Source organism: Sapajus apella, unplaced genomic scaffold (genome assembly GCF_009761245.1).
Source record: "Sapajus apella isolate SASKATOON/1434 unplaced genomic scaffold, GSC_monkey_1.0 scaffold14, whole genome shotgun sequence".
NCBI classification, from domain to species: domain Eukaryota; kingdom Metazoa; phylum Chordata; class Mammalia; order Primates; family Cebidae; genus Sapajus; species Sapajus apella.
Window position 1 is genome coordinate 5,584,057 of NW_022436954.1, and position 25,986 is coordinate 5,610,042.

At 58.8% G+C, this 25,986-nt stretch overlaps 2 protein-coding genes and 1 non-coding gene across 7 annotated transcripts in view; 2 read left to right on the plus strand and 1 right to left on the minus strand.

Moving 5' to 3' along the window:
* On the plus strand, window positions 1-19,467 carry LTBP3 (latent transforming growth factor beta binding protein 3). Of its 4 annotated transcripts, none has more exons than XM_032282851.1 (28): window positions 1-792; window positions 4,039-4,368; window positions 4,488-4,717; window positions 4,892-4,997; window positions 5,156-5,248; window positions 5,430-5,552; window positions 6,003-6,161; window positions 6,243-6,428; window positions 6,810-6,826; window positions 6,900-6,972; window positions 7,150-7,248; window positions 9,667-9,792; window positions 9,892-10,023; window positions 10,139-10,267; window positions 11,118-11,240; window positions 11,493-11,615; window positions 14,627-14,749; window positions 14,953-15,072; window positions 16,354-16,482; window positions 16,785-16,952; window positions 17,124-17,207; window positions 17,405-17,533; window positions 17,649-17,786; window positions 17,877-18,017; window positions 18,165-18,326; window positions 18,418-18,498; window positions 18,587-18,718; window positions 18,813-19,467. In XM_032282851.1, the coding sequence occupies exons 1-28, from the start codon at window positions 471-473 to the stop codon at window positions 18,962-18,964; spliced, it is 3,930 nt and encodes a 1,309-aa protein (XP_032138742.1). In that variant the 5' UTR covers window positions 1-470; the 3' UTR covers window positions 18,965-19,467. The 4 variants fall into 4 exon arrangements, with proteins under 4 accessions (XP_032138742.1, XP_032138743.1, XP_032138744.1 ...); XM_032282852.1 differs by having other exon boundaries at window positions 5-792; window positions 4,515-4,717; XM_032282853.1 differs by lacking the exon at window positions 17,877-18,017 and having other exon boundaries at window positions 31-792; window positions 18,813-19,426.
* Window positions 7,481-7,542, plus strand: LOC116555263. Its single transcript, XR_004270460.1, has one exon. It is a non-coding gene; the product is annotated as a U7 small nuclear RNA (small nuclear RNA).
* Window positions 19,326-25,986, minus strand: part of SCYL1 (SCY1 like pseudokinase 1) — a 14,904-nt gene continuing 8,243 nt past the window's right edge. The window contains exons 10-18 of one of the 2 annotated variants that reach the window (XM_032282857.1): window positions 23,007-23,162; window positions 22,191-22,379; window positions 22,003-22,078; window positions 21,586-21,750; window positions 21,210-21,352; window positions 20,151-20,219; window positions 19,851-20,066; window positions 19,709-19,763; window positions 19,326-19,589 (exon numbers count right to left, since the gene is read on the minus strand). In XM_032282857.1, the coding sequence (XP_032138748.1) occupies window positions 19,465-19,589; window positions 19,709-19,763; window positions 19,851-20,066; window positions 20,151-20,219; window positions 21,210-21,352; window positions 21,586-21,750; window positions 22,003-22,078; window positions 22,191-22,379; window positions 23,007-23,162 (1,194 nt within the window). In that variant the 3' untranslated portion in view covers window positions 19,326-19,464. Of the gene's footprint in view, window positions 19,590-19,708; window positions 19,764-19,850; window positions 20,067-20,150; window positions 20,223-21,209; window positions 21,353-21,585; window positions 21,751-22,002; window positions 22,079-22,190; window positions 22,380-23,006; window positions 23,163-25,986 lie in introns of both variants that reach the window. The other variant, XM_032282856.1, reaches the window with a different exon arrangement.

Consider the following 25,986-nt stretch of genomic DNA (forward strand, 5'->3'; position numbering starts at 1 on the left):
GGGCCAGCGTCCCAGCCCCCCTCGCCGCCGCCGCGCCGCGCTGCGCTCCAGCCAGGGAAAACAACTGCTCACTTCTCCCTGCGCCCTCCCCGCGCGCTCCCTGCCTCCCGGCGGCCGCGGGAAAGAAGCCCGGCCAGGGGGGAGGCGCGGAGCGGGCCGGCCGCCCGGCCTTCCTCTCCCTCGCTCCTCCTCTCCGCCTCAACTTGCTCCGGCCTCCTCGCTCCTGCCTGAGTTCGGGGCCTGGGCTGGGCTTAGTCCCTGGGCCGGGAAGTTTCTGCGCTCCCCGCGGTCCAGTCTCCATCTCTGCGCCTCCCGCCGGGCCCCGCGGTCCCCTCCCGCCTGCTTCCTCCGCTGCCCTCCCTCGCTGCCCCCCACCCTCTCCCGGGGCTCCCGGCCCTCTACCCACCTCGGGCGCGGGCCCCTTGCCCCGTCCGGGCGCGCCCCCCCGGGGTCCGGTCCTGCGGCCCCGGATGCCCGGGCCCCAAGGGGCTGCTGGCGGCCTGGCCCCTGAGATGCGCGGGGCGGGGGCGGCGGGGCTGCTGGCGCTGCTGCTGCTGCCGCTGCTGGGCCTGGGCGGCGGGGCCGAGGGGGGGCCGGCCGGCGAGCGGGGCGCAGGCGGGGGCGGGGCGCTGGCTCGCGAGCGCTTCAAGGTGGTCTTTGCGCCGGTGATCTGCAAGCGGACCTGTCTCAAGGGCCAGTGTCGGGACAGTTGTCAGCAGGGCTCCAACATGACGCTCATCGGAGAGAACGGCCACAGCACAGACACGCTCACGGGCTCCGGCTTCCGCGTGGGTGAGGGCCAGGGGCACGGCTGCGGGCAGAGGAAGGACAGGCACCAGGCCCGGTGGGAGAGCTAGCGGGGTCTTGGCCTTAAGAGAGTGGGGGCTGAGGGTATAAAGGGCAGGGGTCTGGGGGCCCAGAGATCTCAGGGGACTTGGGAGGCTGGAACTCTGGGGGCCAGAGTTGGAGGACTGCATGGAGGCCTGGACTGTGAGGCTTTGCGTTAGGGTTGGGGCTTCAGGGGTGGGGAAATTCAGGGGTCCTGGATGACACAGGCTTCCCAGGAGGTGCTGAGTTCTGAGCAGGAGCACACGGGGGTTTTTGAGGAATATGAGCTGAAGATAGGAAGCCTCAGAGAAGGGGTAAATATTCCCCCAAGAAACAGACTTGCTGGAAGAAACAGGAAAAGTCTTTACAAAATGTCTAAAGTGAGGCTGGCCAGGGTAGACACCTGCATTCCCTGGGAGGAGGAGCTTACGTCAGGGCTGGGGGTGGGAACTCGTTACTGGCAAGGTCTGAGAAGGGAGGATGTTGAGGCCCAAAAGTAGGGTGCAGACCTGAAGGTAGGGGCTGGTTTGGGGTTCTCAGCCTCTGCTTTTCCAATACCTTCCCATAAGCCTCCAACATCCTGCCTCAGAGGTCCTCAGGCCCCCCCCCACAGCCAGCCCCCACCCCAACCCCCTCCCCCCTCCCCAGTTCAGTCTGGAGCCCACCCCCTCCCCAGCATCTTTCTTCAAAGGGTCAGGCCTGGGGCTCAGTCATCCTCCTGCAAGGCCCCATGGGCCAAGCTTGGGGAGGTGTCCCGGCAGTAATTATCCTCCTGGACAGGGTAATTAGGCCAGGCCCAGGATGGCACCAGCAAAACAGCCCTTCTTACACATTCCTATATTCACTCCCCACTCACAGAGCTAAGGAACCCCACTCATGTGGTTCACATTTGTCATGAGATGGGGTGTGCATGCATGTGTCTGTGTGTGTGTTGCCCCTGTGTCTGGGGTCATGCCATGGGCATGGTCTGGCACACTGTCAGGTACCCATCTTTGTGTTGTCTTGGGTGTGTGTCTCTAGTTGCTGTTTGTTAGAGAGTGTATGGGAATTTTTTTTTTTTGATGGAGTTTCACTCTTGTTGCCCAGACTGGAGTACAGTGTCACAATCTTGACTCACTGCAACCTCCAGCTCCCTTGTTCAAGCGATTCTCCTGCCTCAGCTTCCTGAGTAGCTGGGATTACAGGCATGCGCCACCATGCCAGGCTAATTTTTTTGTATTTAGTAGAGATGGGGTTTCACCATGTTGGTCAGGATGTTCTCAAATTCCTGATCTCAAGTGATCCATCTGCCTCGGCCTCCAAAAGTGCTGAGATTACAGGCATGAGCCACTGTGCCCAGCCAAGTTTATGGGAATGTTTATGTGAACCTGTGTTGGTGTCAGGATGAGTCTGTGTGTGTGACAAGAGGGCAGTAGGAGTGAGTGTACGTGTGTCCGTCTCCCAGGCTCCCTGGCCATCCTGCCCAAGCTGCTGTCTCCATCTGTGCTGCCCACATCCCCCAGGCTCAATGCCCAGGCCACAGTGGGCGGGTGTCATTGGGAGGTCACTCTCACCGCTAGAAGTGACTCACTGGGAGACTCGCTGGGAGACCGGAAAAAGAGAATTCTACCTCCCCCAGCCCAGGACACACCCCTTTGCTATGTGAGGCCTGGCCCCAAAAGGCCAGGCAGGATGATGGGCCAGGGTGGAATGATGGGCTTGGCCCAACCATGAGGGCCATGGATGTGGGCTTTCTGTCCCTGTGAGGCCCTGCAGGCATCCAGGAGAGCAGCCCCCCCAACCCTCCTGCCCTCCTGCCCTCCTGCCCATGGGATGTAAGGGCAGCCATAGGGTGGGCAGGAGAGAGGCTAGGGCTTTGGCATGAGTCAGAGCCCCAAGGCTGGTAGTAGCACATGCAGAAGGTATGGGACAGAAACAGACAGCGGTCTCATCCTCTCCCTTAGTCACTCCATTCATTCCCCAAAACCCCTGTAGATCCAATATCTGAGGCCAACCTGGCCCTGCCTTCCAGGAACCCTCTATAAGGAGGCAGACAAGAACATAGCCAAGCAGGTGCTAGGCAGAGCTGGCCAGGGGATGGGAAGGCAGGAGAGGGAGCTCAGGTGGGCGGGATAGGAAGAAAGGCTCCCTCCTGGCGGAGACCCTAAGCTGGGAAGGATGAGATCTGCATATGCGGAGAGGGGGAATGTGGAGCCCAGCAGTGGAGGGAAGGGCAGGAATGAGGCCAGGAGGCAGGAGGCAGGCACCTTTGCAAGAGGGAGGTGAGTCTTGGGGTGTGCGGTGCACGTGGAGGGAGCAGTGGGGGCTGGGCTGAAAAGGAGGGAGCTCTGCCTGAGGCAAATTTCTCTGGGACTCAGAGATTGTGGATCAGCAGGAGAGAGGCTGGAAGCCAAGGAGGGGTCTGGGCGGCTGGCCGGGCCGGGCCAGGGCAGAAGCAGTGGCCCTGGGGAGGGGAGGCAGGTTCATGGGACATTAGAGGCTGTAGCTGGGCAGGTGAGAGCAGGAGGGACGGAGCAGTGGGGGCTAAGCTGTGGATGCCTGGTGGCCAGCTGAAGAGGAAGTGGGGATGCAGGATGCTGACTTCTGACAGTGTGCCCTGGTTGGAGGTGCCCAACAGAACCCTGGACAGGCTGGGGGCTGTGGCTGTGTCTTGAGATGTGGACACCTTTGGCAGTGGTGAAGTGGGGGCCACGGGATGGTGAGGAGGGAGCGGGTGGAGAGCAGGCAGAGAGGGCTGAGGCCTGAAGGAGGGGAGGGTTTAGGGGAGAAGAGGAGTAGGCACCAGGGACGGAGCCAATACCTTGGGAAGGCCGGAGGGGAAAGCCAGATCACCATAATTATTTGCTACCACTTATTAAGCACCTTTGTATACCAGGCCCCCGGGTAAGCATTTGTACAGGTCTTACCTCATCCAACACACAGCTCTGCAGATGAGGATGCTGGGGCACAGGGAGGGGATGTGAGTTGCTCAGGGTCGCACAGCTGGCATGTGGCCTAACTAGGATTTAAATCCTGGACTTGAGACTCCAGAACCCAACATGGGTGTAAGGATGCTGGGGAACTAGAGGGCAGTTTTCATGTATAGGATGTATCTCTAAACCTGGCTTCCCGGTAGGACAGAGCCAGTGGGTGGCAAGGGAGGAGGGGGAAGAGACAGGATGTGGGTGAGGGCCTGGGGGCCGCCTGCCCTGACCAGCCTCTTCTCCCCAGTGGTCTGCCCTCTGCCCTGCATGAACGGCGGACAGTGCTCCTCGCGAAACCAGTGCCTGTGTCCCCCGGACTTCACCGGGCGCTTCTGCCAGGTGCCGGCTGGAGGAGCCGGCGGGAGTACCGGCGGCTCAGGCCCGGGCCTGGGCCGGGCGGGGGCCCTGTCCACAGGGGCGCTGCCGCCCCTGGCTTCGGAGGGCGAATCTGTGGCTAGCAAGCACGCCATCTACGCCGTCCAGGTGATCGCCGACCCTCCTGGGCCGGGGGAGGGGCCCCCTGCCCAGCACGCAGCCTTCCTGGTGCCCTTAGGCCCAGGACAGATCTCAGCAGAAGGTACCAGGGGATGGGCAAACCCGGGGAGGTCGCGGTGGGCGGGCCCTAGGGTGGCCAGTGCTGGGCGGTGTCTGTCCCGGAGGAGCTCAGCGCGGTGACCCGCGGCGCGGTGCGGGCAGCCCTGAGGCCACCGCGCCCGCCCCCAGTGCAGGCCCCGCCCCCCGTCGTGAACGTGCGAGTCCATCACCCGCCCGAGGCCTCGGTCCAGGTGCACCGCATCGAGGGCCGGAACGCCGAGGGCGCGGCCCCCTCCCAGCACCTGCTGCAGCACCCCAAGCCCTCGCACCCCCGACCGCCCACCCAGAAGCCCCTGGGACGCTGCTTCCAGGACACTCTCCCCAAGCAGCCCGTGAGTGAATCCACAGTTGCGATCGACCGGCCTTTCCTTCTCTCAGAGTTGCTCTGCCCCAACTCACCCGGATAGCAGAAAACGGAGGGGCGGAGGAAGAGGAAAAGGCCCAACCCCCACAAGCGGCGTAGAGGCGGGGCGCTCTGTGACCCCATCTACCCCTCCTCCCCCTAGTGTGGCAGCAACCCCCTCCCTGGCCTCACCAAGCAGGAAGACTGCTGCGGGAGCATCGGCACTGCCTGGGGCCAGAGCAAGTGCCACAAGTGCCCCCAGCTGCAGTGTGAGTGCTTGGGCTCAGTGAACGTTCCCCACCTGGGGGCCCCTCCCCACCCGCCCCAGCAGCGGAGTCCCCAGCCCACTGGATTCTTTTCTACATCCCCTCTGCCCCTCCCCAGTTTCCTCCTCGCCCTCCCCTGCCAAGCTGTTCTCTCTCTGCAGACACAGGAGTGCAGAAGCCAGGGCCTTTACGTGGGGAGGTGGGCGCTGACTGCCCCCAGGGCTACAAGAGGCTCAACAGCACCCACTGCCAGGGTATGGCTGGTCAGGAGATTCTGCGGACTGGAGGGGCAGGCTAGCCATCACTGGGGGTAGGGGGTGTCCCAAAGTGGGTGAGAGAGGAGGTGGGGCTGGGGCAGGACCCTGAGGTTCTTGGAGCAGCCTGCTGTCACTCCACTGCCTCAGACCAGAGGGGCCAAACTTCCACTTACCACAGACATCAACGAGTGTGCAATGCCCGGCATGTGTCGCCATGGTGACTGCCTCAACAACCCTGGCTCCTATCGCTGTGTCTGCCCACCTGGACATAGTTTAGGCCCCTCCCGCACGCAGTGCATTGGTGAGACCGGGGCTCAGCTTCCTGGGAGGCCACAAGGCATGGATGGGAGCAAGGATTGGAGGTCACAAGAGATCAGAGTGGGGTTAAGGGTTGACTGCAGGAGGAACAAGGCCAGAGCCAATAGGATCAGGGATCAGCGGGGTCCAGGGTCACTTGAGAGCTGCCATTAGCAGTCACAGGGGGTCAGGGATTACATGGAGTCAGGCTCACGCAGATCATAGACTTAACGAGTAGGAGTGGTGAAGTCCAGGATAGCTAGAATCGGGAGTCAGTGGGGTCAATGGTCACATAAGTTTCAGGGGTCACATTAGTTCAGGGTCATATGGGGTCAGAGACCACACGGGGATCAGGGGTTGTTTGGGCCAGAGAGACAAGGTCTGCAGCAGCTGGGCAGAGGGACATGGGCAATGTGCAGGCTCAGATGCCCATGCCTCCCACTGCCCCCTGCAGCAGACAAACCAGAGGAGAAGAGCCTGTGTTTCCGCCTGGTGAGCCCTGAGCACCAGTGCCAGCACCCACTGACCACCCGCCTCACCCGCCAGCTCTGCTGCTGCAGTGTCGGCAAGGCCTGGGGTGCGCGATGTCAGCGCTGCCCAGCAGATGGCACCGGTGAGTCGGATGCGCAGGGCCAGGGGTTCATAGGTTCACGCACCCATCCAGGAAATGCTCACTTTTGTGTCTTGACTGCAGCTGCGTTCAAGGAGATCTGCCCAGCGGGGAAGGGATACCACATCCTCACCTCCCACCAGACACTCACCATTCAGGGCGAAAGTGACTTTTCCCTTTTCCTGCACCCTGACGGGCCACCCAAGCCGCAGCAGCTTCCGGAGAGCCCCAGCCAGGCTCCACCACCTGAGAACACAGAGGAGGAGAGAGGTCTAGCCTGGCCCCTTCTGATCCCTGACCCCTTGACCCCTGATCCACAGATCTGACCTCACAGTCTAACCCCCAATTCCTTATCCCTGACCCAACCACTGACCTCCCACCTGATCCTCTGACCCCTGACCCAGAGATGTCACCCTGAGCTATAACCCCCTAAGCCTCCTACAGCCCAATCTGTAACCTAAGGCCTATCAACGTGATCATGTGACTATGCAAACACACACCCTAACCCCAGAATCTAATCCCTGACCCTTGACCTGGAGACATGATTGTTGAACTCCCAGAGACCCTAACTACAAATACTCAGCTGCTGATCCCAGATCTGACTCCCCTCTCCCACCCCAACACTTCATGGCCCATCTTCTTCCATTTTAGGGGTGACCACAGACTCAGTGAGTATGAGAACCCAGATGGGAGGGGCGGGCAGGCGAGGGACAGGAGAGCTCATGCTGCTGTCACCCGCAGCCGGTGAGTGAGGAGCGGTCAGTGCAGCAGAGCCACGCAACTGCCACCACGTCTCCTGCCCGGCCCTACCCCGGTGAGCTGGGCACAGTAGGGATGAGTCCTCATTGGCTAAATCACTGGGTGGGCGGGCAGTTCACAGCTGGAGTACTCGGGGACCATCAATCTGGGGTGTGGGGGGCAGCCAAGGCTGAAGTGGAAAGGGAGGCTTCAGTCACCGTCCTCTCTGACCAGAGTGCACTGCCGCCCGCAGAGCTGATCTCCCGCCCCTCACCCCCGACCATGCGCTGGTTTCTGCCTGACTTGCCTCCTTCCCGCAGCGCGGTGGAGATCGCTCCCACTCAGGTCACAGGTAAGGCCCGCCCAGCGAAACCACGCCCTGCGTAGGCCACGCCCTCAGTTTAATTCTCTTTCCTCCCTTCCCGCCTCCAGGCATTCCCTAGCGACAACAGGCTAGCGTTTATCCCGGGCTCAGCACTGGGGAAGCCTGGTGAGCAGCGGAGATCCCACCCTGCTCTAAACGATCCGAGTAGCACAGGGGTCAGCTCATTCTGAGGGAGTTCATTCATTCAACAAATACTTATTAGTGTTACAGGTTTTTTAGAATTTGTCTAGCAGGTTTCCCAGTTTTCCCAGGAAAACTCCCCAGGCCAAAAATAATAATAACAAAGCTGACCGTGATGACTCACACTTGTAATCCTGGCACTTTGGGAGGCCAAGGCTGGAGGATCACTTGAGCCCAGGAGGTCAAGGCTGCAGTGAGCCATGATCGTGCCACTGCACTCCAGCCTAGGTGACAGGGTGAGACCCTGTTTTTAAAAAAACAAAAAAAAAAAAACAAGAAAACAAAACAGGCTGGCCGCAGTGGCTCACGCCTGTAATCCTAGTACTTCGGGAGGCTGAGGCGGGTAGATCATGAGGTCAGGAGTTCAAGATCAGCCTGGCCAAGATGGTGAAACCCCATCTCTACTAAAAACTACAAAAATTAGCCGGGCACGGTGGCAGGTACCTGTAATCCCAGCTACTGGGGTGGGGGGAACTGAGGGAAGAGAATCACTTGAACCCAGATGGCAGAGGTTGCAGTGAGCTGAGATCATGCCACTGCACTCCCACCTGGGCAACAGTGAGACTCCATCTCAAAAACAAAGAAAATAAAGGAACCCAAATATTTCTTGAGCACCTACTATGTGCCAGGCACTGTTGAGGTGCTGGGGATACTGCATGAACAAAAACAGACAAAAATTTCCTGTCTTTGCAGAGCAGACAGGCAACAAGCCGATCAATAAACAGAATCTCCTATGTCTTGTAAATACTATGAAAAAATAGAGTAGAAGGAAGGAATTCTGGGAGTTGTGATAAGTAGGACGGCAATGAGAGAAGACTTTCTGAGCAGAGTTTGAAAGATGGTTAGAAACGCCAGAGAAGTGAGGAAGAGGGGGGGCACTCAGGTTGGGGAAAAGCAGATCACAAAGGAAGTCAAGTTGGGCAAAGTCATGGAAGTGTGAAACACTGGTGGAGGAGGGAGAAACCACACACAGTCCAGTGTCTCTGAACCAGGGGAAGTCCAGTGCCTGGAGCCTTGTCAGGAGGCTTGAGTTTGATGCCAGAGGCTATGGGCAGTGCCTGCAGGATTTTGAGCGTCATAATTGCGAGCTCAGACTGAGCAGTCCCTCTGTGCCAGGTACCATCTGAAGAGTTTTATGTTGTAAATACCATTTAACCTTCTCATACTCTGCTAAGTGAGCATTGTTAGCCTCATTTTCCAGATGAGAAAGCTGAGCCTCAGAGAGGTATAGTAACCTGCCCCAGGTCACACAGCTGAGCCACATTCAAGCCCATGCCAGTGTGGGCTTCAAAGCCACAAGGGAACTGTCAGCCCAACTGAAACCCTGAGCCTCCCTGAGCTCCTGGGGTGAGGGCTCAGTTGGGAGATGGCTGCTCTTGGAGGCTTTGGTAATGTGGACAAGGTCCCTCAAAGGAGGAGCTGTTAAGGAAACCTAAGGAGAGGTACTCCAGGCAGGGAGAAGAGCCTGCAAAGCCCACTTGCCAGATGGGTTTGGGGCAGAGCAGAGTTCAGTGTCATGGCCCAGGCTGCATGGCAGGCATGAGGGGAAGGGGTGTGGGAGATGGAGCTGGTGAGCAGTGGAGATCCAAAGCATGGAGAGGTAGGCAGGGAGTCCTGGGCTTGGTGACAAAGAGAGTGGAGGGTTTCCTGCATCTGACTGCCTGTGCACAGCTTTGGCACAAGTTAGGATTCCCAGGAAACCACCTCTCTTGCTAGCCCTGGGAGGGGGTAATAACCCTTCTGGAATGAGGGGGTCAGGTCCCTGGGGCATGGGTTTTTGGAGTCACTGGGCTAGAGGACATTGGTGTGACAAGCTATAGAGTTTAAGATATTAAGGTGACTAGAGAGAAAGGGGTTTTAGTCCCTTGGGTGGGGGTACTGGGACGACTGAGAAGCCCTGAGGGGAAGTGGTTTGGTTTGGTTAAGGTGACTGGGGTCAGGGGCTTGGAGTGAGCCAGGAATGGAAGAATCAGGGGCCTGAGTGTGAGGTGACGGGGATGTCAGGAACCCAGAGTCCTGGTTTGGAGCTCTCTGGGATCCTGATACTGGGGTTATCTGGAATAGAGAAATAGGACATCCTGGAGTTGGAGGATAGGTTTACAGGAACTCAAGGTCATGGTGTGACTGGGGTGTTGAGGTACACCCTGGGGATATGACAGAAGGGGAGCACTCCCTGCTCTGCTCCTGACCTGGCCATGCCCGCAGAGACTGATGAGTGCCGACTGAACCAGAACATCTGTGGCCATGGAGAGTGCGTCCCGGGCCCCCCAGACTACTCCTGCCACTGCAATCCTGGCTACCGGTCACATCCGCAGCACCGCTACTGCGTGGGTGAGCGCAGGGCAGAGGGTGCAGATGGGTAGTGGAGGGAAGGCGACCCTAGATCGTGATGCTTCTTTTGACTTTTCTCGGCCTTCCTGTTCTTCTCAGATGTGAACGAGTGCGAGGCAGAGCCCTGTGGCCCTGGGAGGGGCATCTGCATGAACACCGGTGGCTCCTACAATTGCCACTGCAACCGTGGCTACCGCCTGCACGTGGGCGCCGGGGGGCGCTCCTGTGTGGGTGAGCACCACCAGGGTGGGGGCGGCCCTGTGTCAGAAGGGCTCTCCCCCTGGACGGCCATGTAATCCCCTCCCCGCCTCCTACACTCCCTTCGTGGTCCCTTCCTCCCCCACAGACCTGAACGAGTGTGCCAAGCCCCACCTATGCGGCGACGGCGGATTCTGCATCAATTTTCCGGGTCACTACAAGTGCAACTGCTACCCCGGCTACCGGCTCAAAGCCTCCCGGCCTCCTGTGTGCGAAGGTGAGGGGACCCCATCCAGACCAAAGGGGGACTCCTTAGCTGTCTCTCCACCTGGAGTGGGGGCTAGGGGGCCTGCATCTTTTTTTTTTTTTTTTTTTTTTGAGACAGAGTCTTGCTCTGTCACCCAAGCTGGAGTTCAGTGGCACCCTCTTGGCTCACTGACTGCAACCTCCGCCTCCCGGGTTCAAGCAATTCTCCCCACCCGAATAGTTAGGATTACAGGCATGCGCCACCACGCCCGGCTAATTTTTGTACTTTTAGTAGAGCCGAGTTTTCTTCATGTTGGTCAGGCTGGTCTCGAACTCCCGACCTCGGGCGCTCCACCCACCTCGGCCTCCGAAAGTGCTGGGATTACAGGCATGACACACTGCACTCAGTTTGCATTTTCATTCTTTCTTTTCTTTTTTTTTTTGAGATGGGGTTTTACTCTTGTTGCCCAGGCTGCAGTGGCGTGATCCCGTCTCACCACAACCTCTGCTTCCCTGGTTGAAGCGATTCTCTTGCCTTAGCCTCCCGAGTAGCTGGGATTACAGGCATGCACCACCACGCCTGGCTAATTTTGTATTTTTAGTAGAGACAGAGTTTCACCATGTTGGTCAGGTTGGTCTTGAACTCCTAACCTCAGGTGATCCGCCCACCTTGGTCTCCCAAAGTGCTGGGATTACAGGCGTGAGCTACCGCACCCGGCCCGTCCTGCATTCTTGTCTCTGCTCGGCTCCAGGGCTCTCAGAGGTTGGGGGTCTGGTAGTCTCGTTAATCTGTGTGGCAAGAAGGCGCTGCTGTGGACTCTGGAAGCCAGCCCACCCACGTTGTCCCCAGATGAGTCCTCTTCCTTCTCCCTCTGGCGCAGACATCGACGAGTGCCGTGACCCGAGCTCCTGCCCGGATGGCAAATGCGAGAACAAGCCCGGGAGCTTCAAGTGCATCGCCTGTCAGCCTGGCTACCGCAGCCAGGGGGGCGGGGCCTGTCGTGGTGAGGGCGGGGTCCGGGGGTGAGTGGGCGGGGCCGCCGGGTGCTGCCCCTCCCCGGTGTTCCCCCCGTCTGGCTCCGCTTGAGGCAGGGCGGGGCCAGCAGTGGTGATTGGCGTATTTGGGCGGGGCCTCCCGGGAGTAGCGGCTGCCCGCTCAACCCTGGGTCCCTGGGAGAATGAGACCCATACACCCTCGCGGTGCCCGGTCCGCCTTCTGGTGGGGCAGAGTCCGAGGCTAGCTCTTTCCGCCGCAGACGTGAACGAGTGCGCTGAGGGCAGCCCCTGCTCGCCTGGCTGGTGCGAGAATCTGCCCGGCTCCTTCCGTTGCACCTGTGCCCAGGGCTACGCACCCGCATCCGACGGCCACAGTTGCGTGGGTGAGCGCCAGCAACCCCGCCCCGGGCCTCTGCCACCCTCCACACGCTGAAACCAGGGAGCGTGTCAGTCTGTAAATGGTGGGTGGAAGGTGGCTCATTCATCCCCAGGTGACTCTGGTCACTCATTTTCTCAACGAACCATGCCAAAGAAGCCACCACTAGAATTTCCACGTAGGAAGAGTCTTAGGGGGCAGAGCTTGAAGCTGCATTTGCAAAGCATGTTACTTAAATTTGAAGGAAAAAAGCATATCAAAGAATGGGGGGAGGTGATAGTAGTTCCCCTGCACTCATATTTATTACATACCAAGAGGCGGGCCTGGGCGCTGCGACTCAGAGAAAATTAGAGAAGGAAAGACACAGACTAGCGTGCGGTGCTGGGCCTGGATGGAGCTGGCTGCTTCCTGGGGACACAGCGGAATGGGAGGAAGGAGGCCTGGGTTGTCTTAAAGAATCACTAGGAATTAAGCAATCAGCAAAGGAGGAGGAGAGGAACAGCATGCCAGGCACAGGGGCTGGCACTGGTGGATCAGAGGTGAGACAGGGCGGGGTGAGCAGGAACTGTAAGGAATAACCAGGGGATGGGGGCTGAGGCCAGGGGATGGGCGCCTGAGGGGTACCATCTGAGAAGCTCGGGAGGATATATTTCCAGGGAAGGAGGAGGATGAGCCAAGTGCAGTAGAGGCGTTCTTGTAAAGTAAGAACTGGTGAGGAACTGTAAGGAATAACCAGGGGATGGGGGCTGAGGCCAGCTGGGGAGGGGTAGGTTGCCACCCCTTGGAGTGCCCCCTAATTCCTGCCTGGGAAGTTGTGCTTTGCACAGAAGGTGTTAGAGGGCACCTGAAGCATTTTAAGGGCAAGAGTGACATGATTTGCCATTTGTCTTAGAACATCCCCTGCTGCTGAGCGTGGAGGATGGCTGGAGGTCTGTTGGAGAGACTTAGGGCGGAGACAATGGTGGGCAGGATGAGTGGTGGCCTCAGGATGGTCATGAGACGATGATACTGGAGAAATATGAGACCCCCTGGGTTTTTTAACTGAATGTCATGTGAAGGGGGTGGGGGTAATGAACCTTCCCTGTTTCCAGTTTGGGCGAGTGAGTGGGTGGTGCTGCTTACTGGGAATGGGTCCTCAGGAGTGGGCATATTTGGGAGGGAAAATGCTGAGCTCCACACTGGACAAATTGAGTGGGTTGTCTCTGTGAGCCTCTCAGCAGGAGATGCCAGCATACCCACCTGGAATGACTGACCATGGACTTGGGGAGCTGTGGTGTCTTGGGTGGGCCTGCTTAGCCAACCCAAGGTGGGTTGGGTAAGCGGAGCATTTGGCAGAGCCTTATGGACACTGACAGTTCAAGGGCAGGCTGGGGAGGGCGTTGGAGGAGATGGTGGAGGAGGGATGGTGGAGGCGCCTGAGGGGTACCATCTGAGAAGCTTGGGAGGATATATTTCCAGGGAAGGAGGAGGATGAGCCAAGTGCAGTAGAGGCGTTCTTGTAAAATAAGAACTGGTGAGACAGCAAGCTGTCGGACAAGACTTAGGGGTCTGCCCCCTAATCCTACGTGGAAATTCTAGTGATGCCTTCCTTGGCAAGTAGGTCCCTGGTGGCCTTGGCAGGGTGGCTTCTGTGACATGATGGGGACTGAGGCCAGGATATGTGGGCAGCAAGCAAGGAAGAGGAAGATCTGGGGAGTTTTGCCCTTTCTAAGTGGGGCTTTGGTATAGGCTGAGGAGGTCATGCCAGGGGAGTAGGCCAGGAGACACGGGCTCAGGGGTCAGGAGAGGAGGGAGAAGAGCCAGTGGGCAGCTGGCTGTGGACAGGGGAAGGGACATCTTTTGATGTAACAGGAGCAGGAGAGGAATGGATGTAGATAATGATGTTCAGTGGGTTAAGGGAGATTACCCTTAATCCTCTCAATATACGGGGAAGGGCATGGGTTGAGTAGTGGACTCTGGAGAACAGTGGCAGTTCAGAAGTGTCCCAGGACATGGGGCTGCCTAGGAGCTTTGTGGAAGTCAAGGCTTGAGAGGAGTCAGAGAGGGAGGTGCCAGCCACATGGGGCTCTGCTGGACTGAGGCTGAAGCGTGTGGCTGTGTCCCAGCATGCTCAGGTTGGTGTCTGCTCCAGGCCCACTCTGCACCCAGGATCCACAGGCCACAGCTCTGACTAGAGGCTGGGCTTTGCCAGACCAGTGAGGAGGAAGGAGAGGTGTTTATGGATCAAGGACTGGAGTCCTATGGATGATGAGCCCTGGGGTCTCGCTGGGAACTGTCAGAGTCTGGGGGTATCAGGCAAGCTTGGAGGACTGAGAGGGAGGTCACCGGGCCCTGAGAGAGACGGTGGAGGTGAGGACTTGAGAATAGTGGAAAGAAGGCAGCCTCTGAGGGCCCTGGGGTGGGGCAGATCTGAGTGATAAAACCCCTTGGAATTCTGAGAGTGGGGGGAAGGTCACAGAAGCCGAGGGATCCAGGAATGTGAGGTCAGAGGCTGGCCTGATTGTCCGAGGGGATGTTAGAAACTCCCAGAATGGAGAGGAAAACAGAGCGGGAGGAACAAGGAAGGTGGGTGCTGACAGCCACAGGAGGGCAGAGGCTGCAGGAGGCCGGTGGCACCTCAGAGGCAGAGTCATGGCTTGGTGGGGTCTGGGGTGTGGACACCTAGCTCCACCAGAGAGGCCTCAGGAAAGTGTGTTCCGGGGAGAGTCAAGTTATTTTCCTGCATGAGCAGAAGAAAGTGGGAAGGACAAGGATAGGGAGTTTATCCACTCAGGAAGAAGGGAGCTGTGGCAGGTAAGGGTGGGAGCAGCCCTGAAAGCAGCTGGAGGAGGGAGAGACGGTGAGGGCGGCTCTTTAGCAATAGACCTGGCCCAGGATGTGCCACCCAGAAGCAGGGTGAGGCCCATGCTTCTGAGTGCTGGAGGTCTGGTGCTCCAGGCCATGGGTAGAAGTGAGAAAAGAGTAGTGGAAACGCAAGACGACCCAGCCTGGCCCTCTGACACTGTCTGCGCCCTGCAGATGTGGACGAGTGTGAGGCTGGGGACGTGTGTGACAATGGCATCTGCACAAACACGCCAGGATCTTTCCAGTGTCAGTGCCTCTCTGGGTACCATCTGTCTAGGGACCGGAGCCGCTGCGAGGGTAAGGCATCTTAGAGCTGGGGTGCTGACCTGTCCCTCCCTACCCCAGGACCCCCACTGCCCAGGTCCAGTCCCTATCCAGATCTCATTTGGGGCATGGGGGTGTGGGACTGACCCAGAGCTCTGGGGAAAGCTTTGGCAGCCTCAGGCTCAGTGGGGTGGTGATCAGCCCTTGAGATTTTCCACCCCTTCCCTCCCCTACAGATATTGATGAGTGTGACTTCCCTGCGGCCTGCATTGGGGGTGACTGCATCAATACCAATGGCTCCTACAAATGTCTTTGCCCCCAGGGGCATCGGCTGGTGGGTGGCAGGAAGTGCCAAGGTATGGGGGACTGGCTGAGGGTTCCTGAGGGGTGCAGCAGGGAGCAGTAATTCCCTAGACACACTATGGCCTTTCTCTTTCTATCCATTCATCTACCCATCCATCCATCCGTCCATCCACTCAGCTTTCCACTCTTTCACCTAGAATAACAATGATCACAGTAAACATGACAGTTAGTGTGATTGCGGGGCTTATTATGTGCCAGACACTCTGTTAAGCTCTTTACAGATATTAATGTATTAGTCTTACCCATCAACTCACCTATACATGCATTCATCCAACAAAAGTTTAGGCCAGGCGTGGTGGCTCAGGCTGGGTGTGGTGGCTCATTCTTGTAATACCAGCACTTTGGGAGGCCAAGGTGGGCAGATCATGATGAGGTCAGGAGTTCGAGAGCAGCCTGGCCAATATGGTGAAGCCCCATCTCTACTAAGAAAACAAAAATTAGCCGGGCGTGGTGGCACACACCTGCAGTCCCAGCTACTTGGGAGGTTGAGGCAGGAGAATCACTTGAACCCTGGAGGCGGATGTTGCAGTGAGCTGAGATTGCACCATTGCACTCCAGTCTGGGTGACAGAGCGAGACTCCATCTCAAAAAAAGTTTATTGAGTACCTACTATTTTCCAGGATCTGTGCTTTGTACTAGGTAATCAGCAATGACCCAGGGCTCCCAGCTAAGGGAGGCTGACATGTAAACTGATTCTGACAGTTCAGGGTCCTTGGTGCCAAGAAAGGTCTGGACTAATGATTAATTGCAATGGGGAGGTGAATGCTGAACTGGACTTGAGGCATAAGTAGGAGTTCCCTAGGCATGGGAAAGGCAAGGCATGGGAAGTCATTCCAGGACCAAAGAGCAGCAATTGCAAAACACAGAGATCTGGAAGGAGCTAGTTGTTTACAGAGGAGGGGAGGGTGACCTGAGCACAGAGTTGGGGAATGGAGGGTGGTCTAGAGTAAGGCGTGATGAGACCTAAAGGTATTGGAAGCCCAGTTCAAAAGGTATCAAATGCCAAGCTGAGTGAGTGGCGTTTGAGACCTTTCCCTTTGAGCTTCCAATACCTTTAGGTCTTGTAAAGGTAGTGGGAGCCACTGAAGGTGTTATGAAGGACAGCAGCAAATGTGCACATGCAACATGCATGCACACTGACACAGCAGACTTCCTGCTGTACACACTTTGAAACCAAAGTGGAAATTCAGGTTCTGAACTTGTGTGAGGTCCTTGAGGTACAGCCCCAGGGAAAGAGGGGCTGGGTTTCCATCTGAGCTACTCTTGCCCCCCAGACATAGATGAGTGCAGCCAGGACCCGGGCCTGTGCCTTCCCCATGGGGCTTGCAAGAACCTGCAGGGCTCCTATGTGTGTGTCTGCGATGAGGGCTTCACTCCCACCCAGGACCAGCACGGTTGTGAGGGTGAGTGTCCTCCCAGCTCCCCGTTGGAATGGACAACTCCCCTGAGCTGCAACTGGGGTTCAGACGTGTCCTGGCCCCATCCTCCTGAATTTGGGGAACCAGAAGAAATCCCTTTTGGCTGGGGGAGTCTAGTGGGACCAGACCATGAAGGGCCCAGAACACCCCATTGACAACGGAGCCAGCTCTCAGGCGGCAGCTCAGGGGAGCCAGGGAAGGTGGGAGGAGAGAGCTGTGGTGGGTGGGCAGGGTGGACAGGGCCAAGGCGGTCTGTGCATGCCCCTGAGCTGCCCTCCGCCCCTCAGAGGTGGAGCAGCCCCACCACAAGAAGGAGTGCTACCTGAACTTCGATGACACGGTGTTCTGCGACAGCGTATTGGCCACCAACGTCACCCAGCAGGAGTGCTGCTGCTCGCTGGGCGCCGGCTGGGGCGACCACTGTGAAATCTACCCCTGCCCAGTCTACAGCTCAGGTCAGGAGCCGAGCAGGTCCCTTCCCAGATCTTCAGTTTGTTCATCTGGAAGCCAAATGTGGGAAATAGCGCCCTCTGGCAGTTAGGAAATAGGCGGCGGGCTGCGGCCCTAAGCCCACACGCACGCTCAGCCCTGCCCCTTCCCTCCCCATGGCCACCCTGCCACCGCAGCCGAGTTCCACAGCCTCTGCCCAGACGGAAAGGGCTACACCCAGGACAACAACATCATCAACTATGGCATCCCAGCCCACCGCGGTAAGCGCCCCGCAGCTCCCCACGCCCCGCGCCCACTCACCCGGGCTTGGGCTCCTCCGGATCCCTTGCCTGGCCGGCGGGTCAGCTGCCCTTGCCGGGTAAGCCCCGCCCGCACCTTCCTCGCTGGCCCCGCCCCTCCGGTAGGCCCCGCCCCTCACCTGTCGGAGATGGAGCAGCCATGGTTTGTCACCCCGCAGACATCGATGAGTGCATGTTGTTCGGGGCCGAGATCTGCAAGGAGGGCAAGTGCGTGAACACGCAGCCTGGCTACGAGTGCTACTGCAAGCAGGGCTTCTACTACGACGGGAACCTGCTGGAATGCGTGGGTGAGCTCAGCTCCCTGATGGACGGCCGTGGGCAAGTAGCAGGGAGACATGCGCCACCGCGCCCACCCGGGGCCTGCCCCTGCCACCTGCTGCCACCTGCTTTTCCTCCCCTCAGACGTGGACGAGTGCCTGGACGAGTCCAACTGCCGGAACGGAGTGTGCGAGAACACGCGCGGCGGTTACCGCTGCGCCTGCACACCCCCAGCTGAGTACAGCCCCGCGCAGCGCCAGTGCCTGAGCCCGGAGGAGATGGGTGAGGCCCGGGCACAGGAGCGGGGAAGTAGGAGGGGCGGGGCCCGGACCGAACTGTGACGGCCCCCACCCACCCCCTCGCTGTTCGTAGACGTTGACGAGTGCCAGGACCCGGCAGCCTGCCGCCCTGGTCGCTGCGTCAACCTGCCGGGATCCTACCGCTGCGAGTGTCGCCTGCCCTGGGTGCCCGGGCCTTCCGGCCGTGACTGCCAGCTCCCCGAGAGCCCGGCCGGTGAGGGCGAGGGTCGGCTTGTGTCAACCCCGGGGCCCTGTCCTTCGTGTGGAGCCCCAGGGCTGCGGCCCCCCTCGCGGGTGGGGTGGAGTGGAGGGGGGCGGTCCCTGCCTCGGGCTGCTCCCTGATGCCAGGTGCTGTCCACAGAGCGTGCCCCAGAGCGGCGCGATGTGTGCTGGAGCCAGCGCGGAGAGGACGGCATGTGCGCGGGCCCCCTGGCCGGGCCTGCCCTCACCTTCGATGACTGCTGCTGCCGCCAGGGCCGCGGCTGGGGCGCTCAGTGCCGCCCGTGCCCGCCTCGCGGCACCGGTAAGGCGGTTGGGGAGGAATTGGTTGGGAGAGAGGATGGGGGCCAGGGCCTGGGGACCTGGGGGTTGCTGACCAGTCCCGCCCCTCCCAGGGTCCCAGTGCCCGACATCGCAGAGCGAGAGCAATTCCTTCTGGGACACGAGCCCCCTGCTGCTGGGGAAGCCCCCGAGAGGTAGGTGCTGCCGTCGGGGGTGGTGGCGGGGTTGGCAGCCTTTGGCCGGGGGTCAGTGTTGAAGTCCGTATTGTCCCGGGCCACACAGATGAGGACAGTTCAGAGGAGGATTCGGACGAGTGTCGCTGCGTGAGCGGCCGCTGCATGCCGCGGCCAGGTGGCGCAGTATGCGAGTGTCCTGGCGGCTTCCAGCTCGACGCCTCCCGTGCCCGCTGCGTGGGTGAGCGGGGATCGCGGGTGGGGCTGGGGTGGGGCCGGTGGCAAGGGGCTGCCTGGAGGCTCAGCGGAGCTGCACCTGTCGTCCCCACCTGCAGACATCGACGAATGCCGAGAGCTGAACCAGCGCGGGCTGCTGTGCAAGAGCGAGCGCTGCGTGAACACCAGCGGCTCCTTCCGCTGCGTTTGCAAAGCCGGCTTCGCACGCAGCCGCCCGCACGGGGCCTGTGTTCCCCAGCGCCGCCGCTGACGCCGCCCTTAACCAGACCTCTGTGATCACTGGCGAGTCTCTGCAAGCTCGGCCTCTCACTCCTGCCCCGACTCGGGGCTTGGATCCAGGAACTTTCGGGGCCCGCTGACCCCTCCCTGCGCCTTGGGACCCGAGGCACCCCTACTGGCCTGCCCGGTTGGCAGGCGGTTGTAAGGTCTCGGGCGGGCCCTGCCCGCCTTCCTCCCAGAGGGCGTCTCCTAGAAACTGATAAATCAGATCGTGCCTCTTTACTCTTAGCTTTCGAAGCAAATTGATGTTCACGTCTGACGTGGGCGCGGACCGCGCAGGGCGGTGCCAGACCCCAGCTGCCTCCCAGGGGCTAGACTGAGCCGGGCACAGGGGGTGTGAAATAGAATTTAATGTGGCTCTGATTATGTACAGGTGAGGGCCTGGCCGGGCCGGCCGGGCTCACATGGTTTGTACAATAAATACATCTGTGGAGTGGGATCTCCGCAGCTGGGAAGGGCCACTGCCACGGTTCAGTCCAACTTCCGGGCTCCCAGCTTCATGGGGCCCTTGGCCGCCTTCTTCTCGGCGCGTTTGGCCTCCATCTCCCGCCGCCGCTCCTCGCGCTTCTTCCGGGCCAGCTCAGCCTTCGCCTGTCCTGGTGGGTCAGGAAGGGGAAGCCGGGTCTCAGCTCTTCAGCCAGCGCCTTCCCGGGGCCTGTAGGGGCAGGCTAGGCAGGCAGCCCAAGTCTTCAGCCCACCCAAGGGAAGCACTTACGGCTGTCAATCTCGAGGCCTTCCCAGTTGTCTTCACCCCACGAGTCCGGCCTGGGCTGTAAAGAGACGTGTGAGCTGCAGTGGGGCCAACTTATGGCTGAGGTCCACCATCTCTACCCTCCCGCCAGACCCGTGCTAGGTACCTGGGTGCTGGCACGTGCAGACAGGGTAGCGAAGGGGTCACCCTTGTCACTGGACTCTGAGCCACCCCAGTTATACTCGCTGGCCAGCCTCGTACCCTCGGGAGGTGGCTCCTGGGAGCTTGGCTCCTGCCAGCCGTGTTCCCAGGAGCCCTCGGCTTCCCAGCTGCTCCAGTCGGACTCTGGGGATTTGGAGGATTTGTGGTGGGAGTTGCTGACCTGTGGAAGAGTGGGGGGGGAAGTAGCCCTGGGCTCGGTGAGGAAAGGCCCCCATGCCCCACACACCCGCCTGCCCCAGCTCACCTGACTAGCATGGCTCACTTGGCCCCCAGTGTTCCAGTCGTCCTGCTGGGCCAGCACAGACTCGGCCTCCTGCTGCAGCATGGGAAGGGACCACTGAATCCCACCCCATGCTAAAGGGCAAGTGAGCCAGCCCCAGCACTGTCCCAGCCACGGGCCCCACCACTGTCTTTTACCTTCCTCCTCATTTGCTCCTCAGGCTCTGTTTCCCATCTATTAAGTGGATGAGCTGACCCCGGCCTGCCCTTACCCCTCTTTTTTGAGACAGAGTCTAGCTCTGTTACCCAGGCTGGAGTGCAGTGGCGTGATCTTGGCTCACTGCAACCTCTGCCTCCTGGGTTCAAGCGATTCTCCTGTCTCAGCCTCCCGAGAAGCTGGGACTACAGGCGTGCACCACCATGCCTGGCAAATTTTTATATTTTTAGTAGAGATGGGGTTTCATCATATTGGCCAGGCTGATCTCAAACTCCTGACCTTGTGATCCATCCGCCTTGGCCTCCCAAAGTGCTGGGATTACCGGCATGAGCCACCGTGCCCAGCCTCCCTTACCCCTCTTTGAGGCTAAGGAATGAGATCTAGATGCTCCTTCCAACAGCCTTGAGGGCTGGAATCTGCTGCTGTCAGCCAGATGGGGAAATTGGGCCCCCAGCTCTGCCCCATTCCCCCGAGGGCAGCCCCACTCCTCCCTCAGCCCATCCTAAGCCCATCCCCCAAGCAGAACTGGTCTGGTTCTAGACCCAGGAGTGGCCTCTCCTTGCTGACCACCAGGGCTGGGTGGGCACTGGAGGAGAGGGAGGAGGGACATGGTGTGGGGGAGAGTGAGGAAGTCCAGGGAATGTCCCAAGTGCCATGTGCCCGGCCTGTTCCCTGGGGCTGCTGGGGTTGAGTGGAGCCCTGCTGCTGGCTCTGGCCTACAGCAGCCCCTCCATGAGGCCTACATGCCAGGGATGCTGTCCAGATGAGGCCAGGCCCACTCCAACCAGGCCCCATGGAAGCTCCCTGGACGGCAGGCTGTGGATTTGAGTTGGGGTCCCCTGGGGAGGCTCCCTCAGCCCCACACACCTCCAGGCTGCCCCAGTCTTCATCATCCCATCTGTCAGCAGCACTGCTGTCCTCTGCTGTGTCCTTGTCCTCCTCCTGCGTCTCCCAGTGGCTTGAGGTTGTAGGGGTGGCAGGAACAGGGGTAAGGGCTGGGGCGGGAACTCCTGCAGAGCAGTGGCTCACTGAGCTTTCAGGGGGGTCTTAGGACAGGGCAGAGGCTGCTGGGGGAAGGGGGCTACTGGAGGGAAGGAGCACCAAGGAAGCCCACAAGGTGCCTAGAGCCTACCCCAGTCCCTATGTCCCCCTCACCATCTCCGGGGGTCAGATAATAACAGTTCCCGGGAGCCTGAGCTCTCAGCCCTCTAAGCTGCTGATGCAGCCAGGCCAGAATGCTCACCTTCAGGCGTGGGCCTTTGGGGAACGTTGGTCTCTGTAGGGGCAGTGGTGGGGTGCGCACGGATCAGCTTGGAGGTGAGTGAGGAGACCCCAGTCACGGCCCAGCCTGCCCAGCTGGCTGCGGCTCCTCCCATGCCAGGGCTGGAGGCTGCATGGACATCCTTCTCTGGGCAGTGGCATGAGAGAAAGGTGGGTATGGGCACCTCAGGCACCCATGGGATGACAGGATGGCAGGAACTGACAGTGCCCTGTAGCTGCCCCTCCCTTCTCCAGGCCTGAGTTCTCCCATCTGTGAAGCGGGGGCCATGACCAGTCTGCTTCCTAGGGCCTTTCAGAAACTCCAGTGGGGGTGGGACACAAACAGGTCACAGTCAAAGACATGGCACAGAAAGAGGAAACATGAGTGTAAGCCACTCACCCACTTCCTCCAGCTGGGTTGGGTCCTCTGACACAGACTCCAGTTTGGATAGGAAGCTCCGAATGGCCTTGAAGGCCTGTGGGGTAACAAGGGGCAGAGCTGGGGCCTCTGGGGTTCCCAAGAGTCTGCCAGGCCAGCTAGGGCCTGACATCCCCCACAGCCCCAGCCCAGGGCCGGCTGTGCCTCACCTGGTCCCGAACGGATTTCTCAGGATCTACAGTGAGGCCGCAGAGCACAGGCAGGATCTTGTGGGCACAGTCATTCATTGAGTAGAGGTTGTGGGTGGCAGCAAAGCCCAGGACACCCGCAACCCGGGATGGTGCAAACGGGTCCTTAGTGGCTCGGCTGAAGGCGGAGGTAAGGACCCTGTGTCTGGTCTGCGACGGGGCAGGAAGGAAAGAGGGCTCCTGAGTGTGGGATCAATGTTGGGGCCCAGAACCACCAGCCCTTACTTCCCAGAACAGGGCCACCCATAGGCCCCCAGAGCCGGAAAAATGTGAATGAATCACTTAAATGGGGAGAGCGTACCGAAAACTCTGGACCTGGGCTTCTCCTCCCAAATCACTGAGCTCCTCCCATTGCTGCCACCTGCCACTGCTGCCACCTCCCACTGCTGCCACCTCCCACTGCTGCCTCAGAGCATGAGACCACAACAGCAGCTGCCCCCAGGGCTGGGACACAGGCTCCCTTCCTCCCTGCCCAGCTGACCATTTCTGTTACCTGTCTGGGCATGGCAAGCACCTGAGCTTACAAACCCTGGCTGAGGGGACCCACACAGGCGGTGGGGCCATGTGGGCCTGGATTTGGATCCCAAATCCACCCCCTCCTGGCTGTGTGACCTGGCCCAACTCTCTCCACCTCAGGAACCCAGATATGGGGCCAACAGCGCCCAGGGCCTAGGTATCTGGGAGGATGAGAGCCCACACACGCACGAGTCCTGGCCTTAGGAGAAGCCGTGGTCCTGTGACAGGGACCAGGCTTCAGCAGTCATACAGGACACTCACACTGGCACTGAGGTAGGAGCCAATTTTGCCCAGGCAGACCGTGGTGTTGCAGCGGATGGGGCCCTGTTCATCCTTGGCCTGCAGCCGTGCAAAGTGCTTCATCAGCTCCACATTGAGGTTGGTTTCGCTTAGCTTCGGGGCCAGGAGCAGCATGGACTGCGGGGCAGAAAGGAGAGTGGAAACTGTGGGCTGTGGCAGGCAGAGGGCCTTGTGCACAAACAGCCTCCTGGCGGCCCTCAGCACAGAGCACACCTGTCAAAGCCTGCAAAGCCACCTGCCAGCCTGGGCCTGGCCCTGGCCCTGCCCAGCATGTTGAGGAAAGGGACCCCATTTCTGTCCCCCTTTACAGAAAAGTCTCCCACGTCCATCTGTACTCCTGTCTCCCATTTCCTCTGCTCTCCTGACGGCACTCCACCTAGGCTCACAAAAACGGCTCCACACTCTGCCTGACTGGCTCAGGATGGGGTCACTGATGCCCTCCACGGTGCTGACTTCAACGGCCAGTTCTCCATCGCACCAAACTTGACCCTCAGCAGTTCTGACACCCCAAGTTTTTCCTCCTTGAAACTTTGGTCTCTGGTCTTCCAGGACACCAGCCCCTCCTGGTTCTCCTCTGACCTAGCTGGCTGTTCCTTTTGCTGAGATTCTAATGTTCACACACTTGGGGCCAATCTTGAGGGCTCTTTTATATCTAACACTCTTGCCCTAGGTGATCTCAGCCATCTCATGGCTTTAAATGCCTTCTTGTGAGCTGACAACTCCCAGGCGTGTACCCCTAGCCCAGACTTCCTGAGACTTTGCACATGCGTAACCAACAACCAACTCAACATTTCCATCCAGAAGCCCAACAGAAAAAGCCAAGATGGGGCCCGACCTGCTTACGTCATCTTCTCAGTAAACGGCAACTCTTAACCTTCCAATTGCTCAGGCCACAAGCCTCAGAGTCACCCTCATCTCCATAGCTTTTTTTTTTTTTTTTTTTTTTGAGACGGAGTTTCGCTCTTGTTACCCAGGCTGAAGTGCAATGGCGCGATCTCGGCTCACCGCAACCTCCGCCTCCTGGGTTCAGGCAATTCTCCTGCCTCAGCCTCCTGAGTAGCTGGGATTACTGGCATGCATCACCACACCTGGGTAATTTTTGTATTTTTAGTAGAGACAGGGTTTCACCATGTTGGTCAGGCTGGTCTTGAACTCCTGACCTCAGGTGATCCACCCACCTCAGCCTCCCAAAGTATTGAGATTACAGGCGTGAGCCACCATGCCCGGCCTCTCAAGTCCGTATTTACCCATCAGCAAACACTGGCAGCTCCACCTTCAGCATGTGGCCCCTTCTCGCCACCTACTGCCAGCCACTGTCATCTATCACCGGGGCCACTGCAAAGCCCTTAACAGTGTCCCAGCATCCACCCTTGCCCTGACGGTCAATTCTCTACACAGCAACACAGTAATCCTTTTAAAACAAGTCAGACGATGTCACTGCTCCACTCAACTTCCCAGTGGCTCCTATCTCACTCCCAGGAAATGTACCAAGTGCCCTCCTCACCCTACAAGGCCCTGACCCTAACCCTCCATTACCCCTCTGACCCCACCTCCTACAACTACTCCCCTTTAGCCATGCTAAACCTCTTGCAGCCACTTCTCCACTCCAGCCACATTCCAGCTCAGGGCCTTTGCACATGCCATTCCTCCCACAAGGAATACTTCCCTCCAGGTCTCCTCGCAGGTCAATCTCTTGCATCCTTTCTTTAGATGACACCTCCTCACCCAGGTCTTCCCTGACCACTGTTTTCTTTTTTTTTTTTGAGACAGAGTTTCACTCTCGTTATCCAGGCTGAAGTACAGTGGCGCAATCTCGGCTCACTGCAACCTCTGCCGCCCAGGTTCAAACAATTCTCCTGCCTTATCCTCTGGAGTAACTGCGAATACAGATGTGCACCACCATTCCTGGTTACCTTTTTGTATTTTTTTTTTTTTTTTTTTTTTTAAGCCGAGGTCTTGCTCGTTCACCCAGGCTGGAGTACAGTGGCACAATCTTGGCTCACTGCAACCTCCACTTCCGGGGTTCAAGCAATTCTCCTGCCTCAGCCTCCCAAGTACCTGTGATTACAGGTGTGTGCCACCACATCCAGCTAATTTTTTATATTTTTAGTAGAGAGGGGGTTTCACCGTGTTAGCCAGAATGGTGTCAATCTCCTGACCTCGTGATCTGCCTGCCTTGGGCTCCCAAAGTGCTGGGATTACAGGCGTGAGCCACCTCGCCCAGCCCAACTTTTTGTATTTTTAGTAGAGATGGGGTTTCACCATGTTGGCCAGGCTGGTCTTGAACTCCTGACCTCAGGTGATCGACCCACCTCGGCCTCCCTAAGTGCTGGGATTACTGGGCCACCATGCCTGCATAAAATAATTTCTTAAATTTTGAGATAAGGTCTCACTCTGTTGCCCAAGCTGGAGTGCAGTGGCACAATCATAGCGTACTGCAGCCTCAACCTCCTGGGCTTAAGCGATCTGCCCACCTCAGCCTCCCAAGTAGCTAACACTACAGGCGTGTACCACAATACCTGGCTAACCTTGGTATTTTTTTGTAGCTATGGGGTTTGGCTCTGATGACCAGGCTGGTCTCAAACTCTTGGGCTTAAGCGATCCTCCCACCTCAGTCTCCCAAAGTGCTGGGATCACAGGTGTGAGCCACTGCACCCAGCCCCTGACCACTGTTTTTAAAACCACAAACTCTTCTCCCCACACTTTCTAACAATACATATTTTCTTTTTTTCTTTTGAGATGGAGTTTCACTCTTGTTGCCCAGGCCGGAGTGCAATGGTGTGATCTCGGCTCACTGCAACCTCCACCTCCTGGGTTCAATTGATTCTCCTGCCTCAGCCTCCCAGGAACCTGGGATTACAGGCATGTGCCACCACACCCAGCTAGTTTTGTATTTTTTTAGGAGAGACAGGGTTTTGCCTCGTTGGTCAGATTGGTCTCG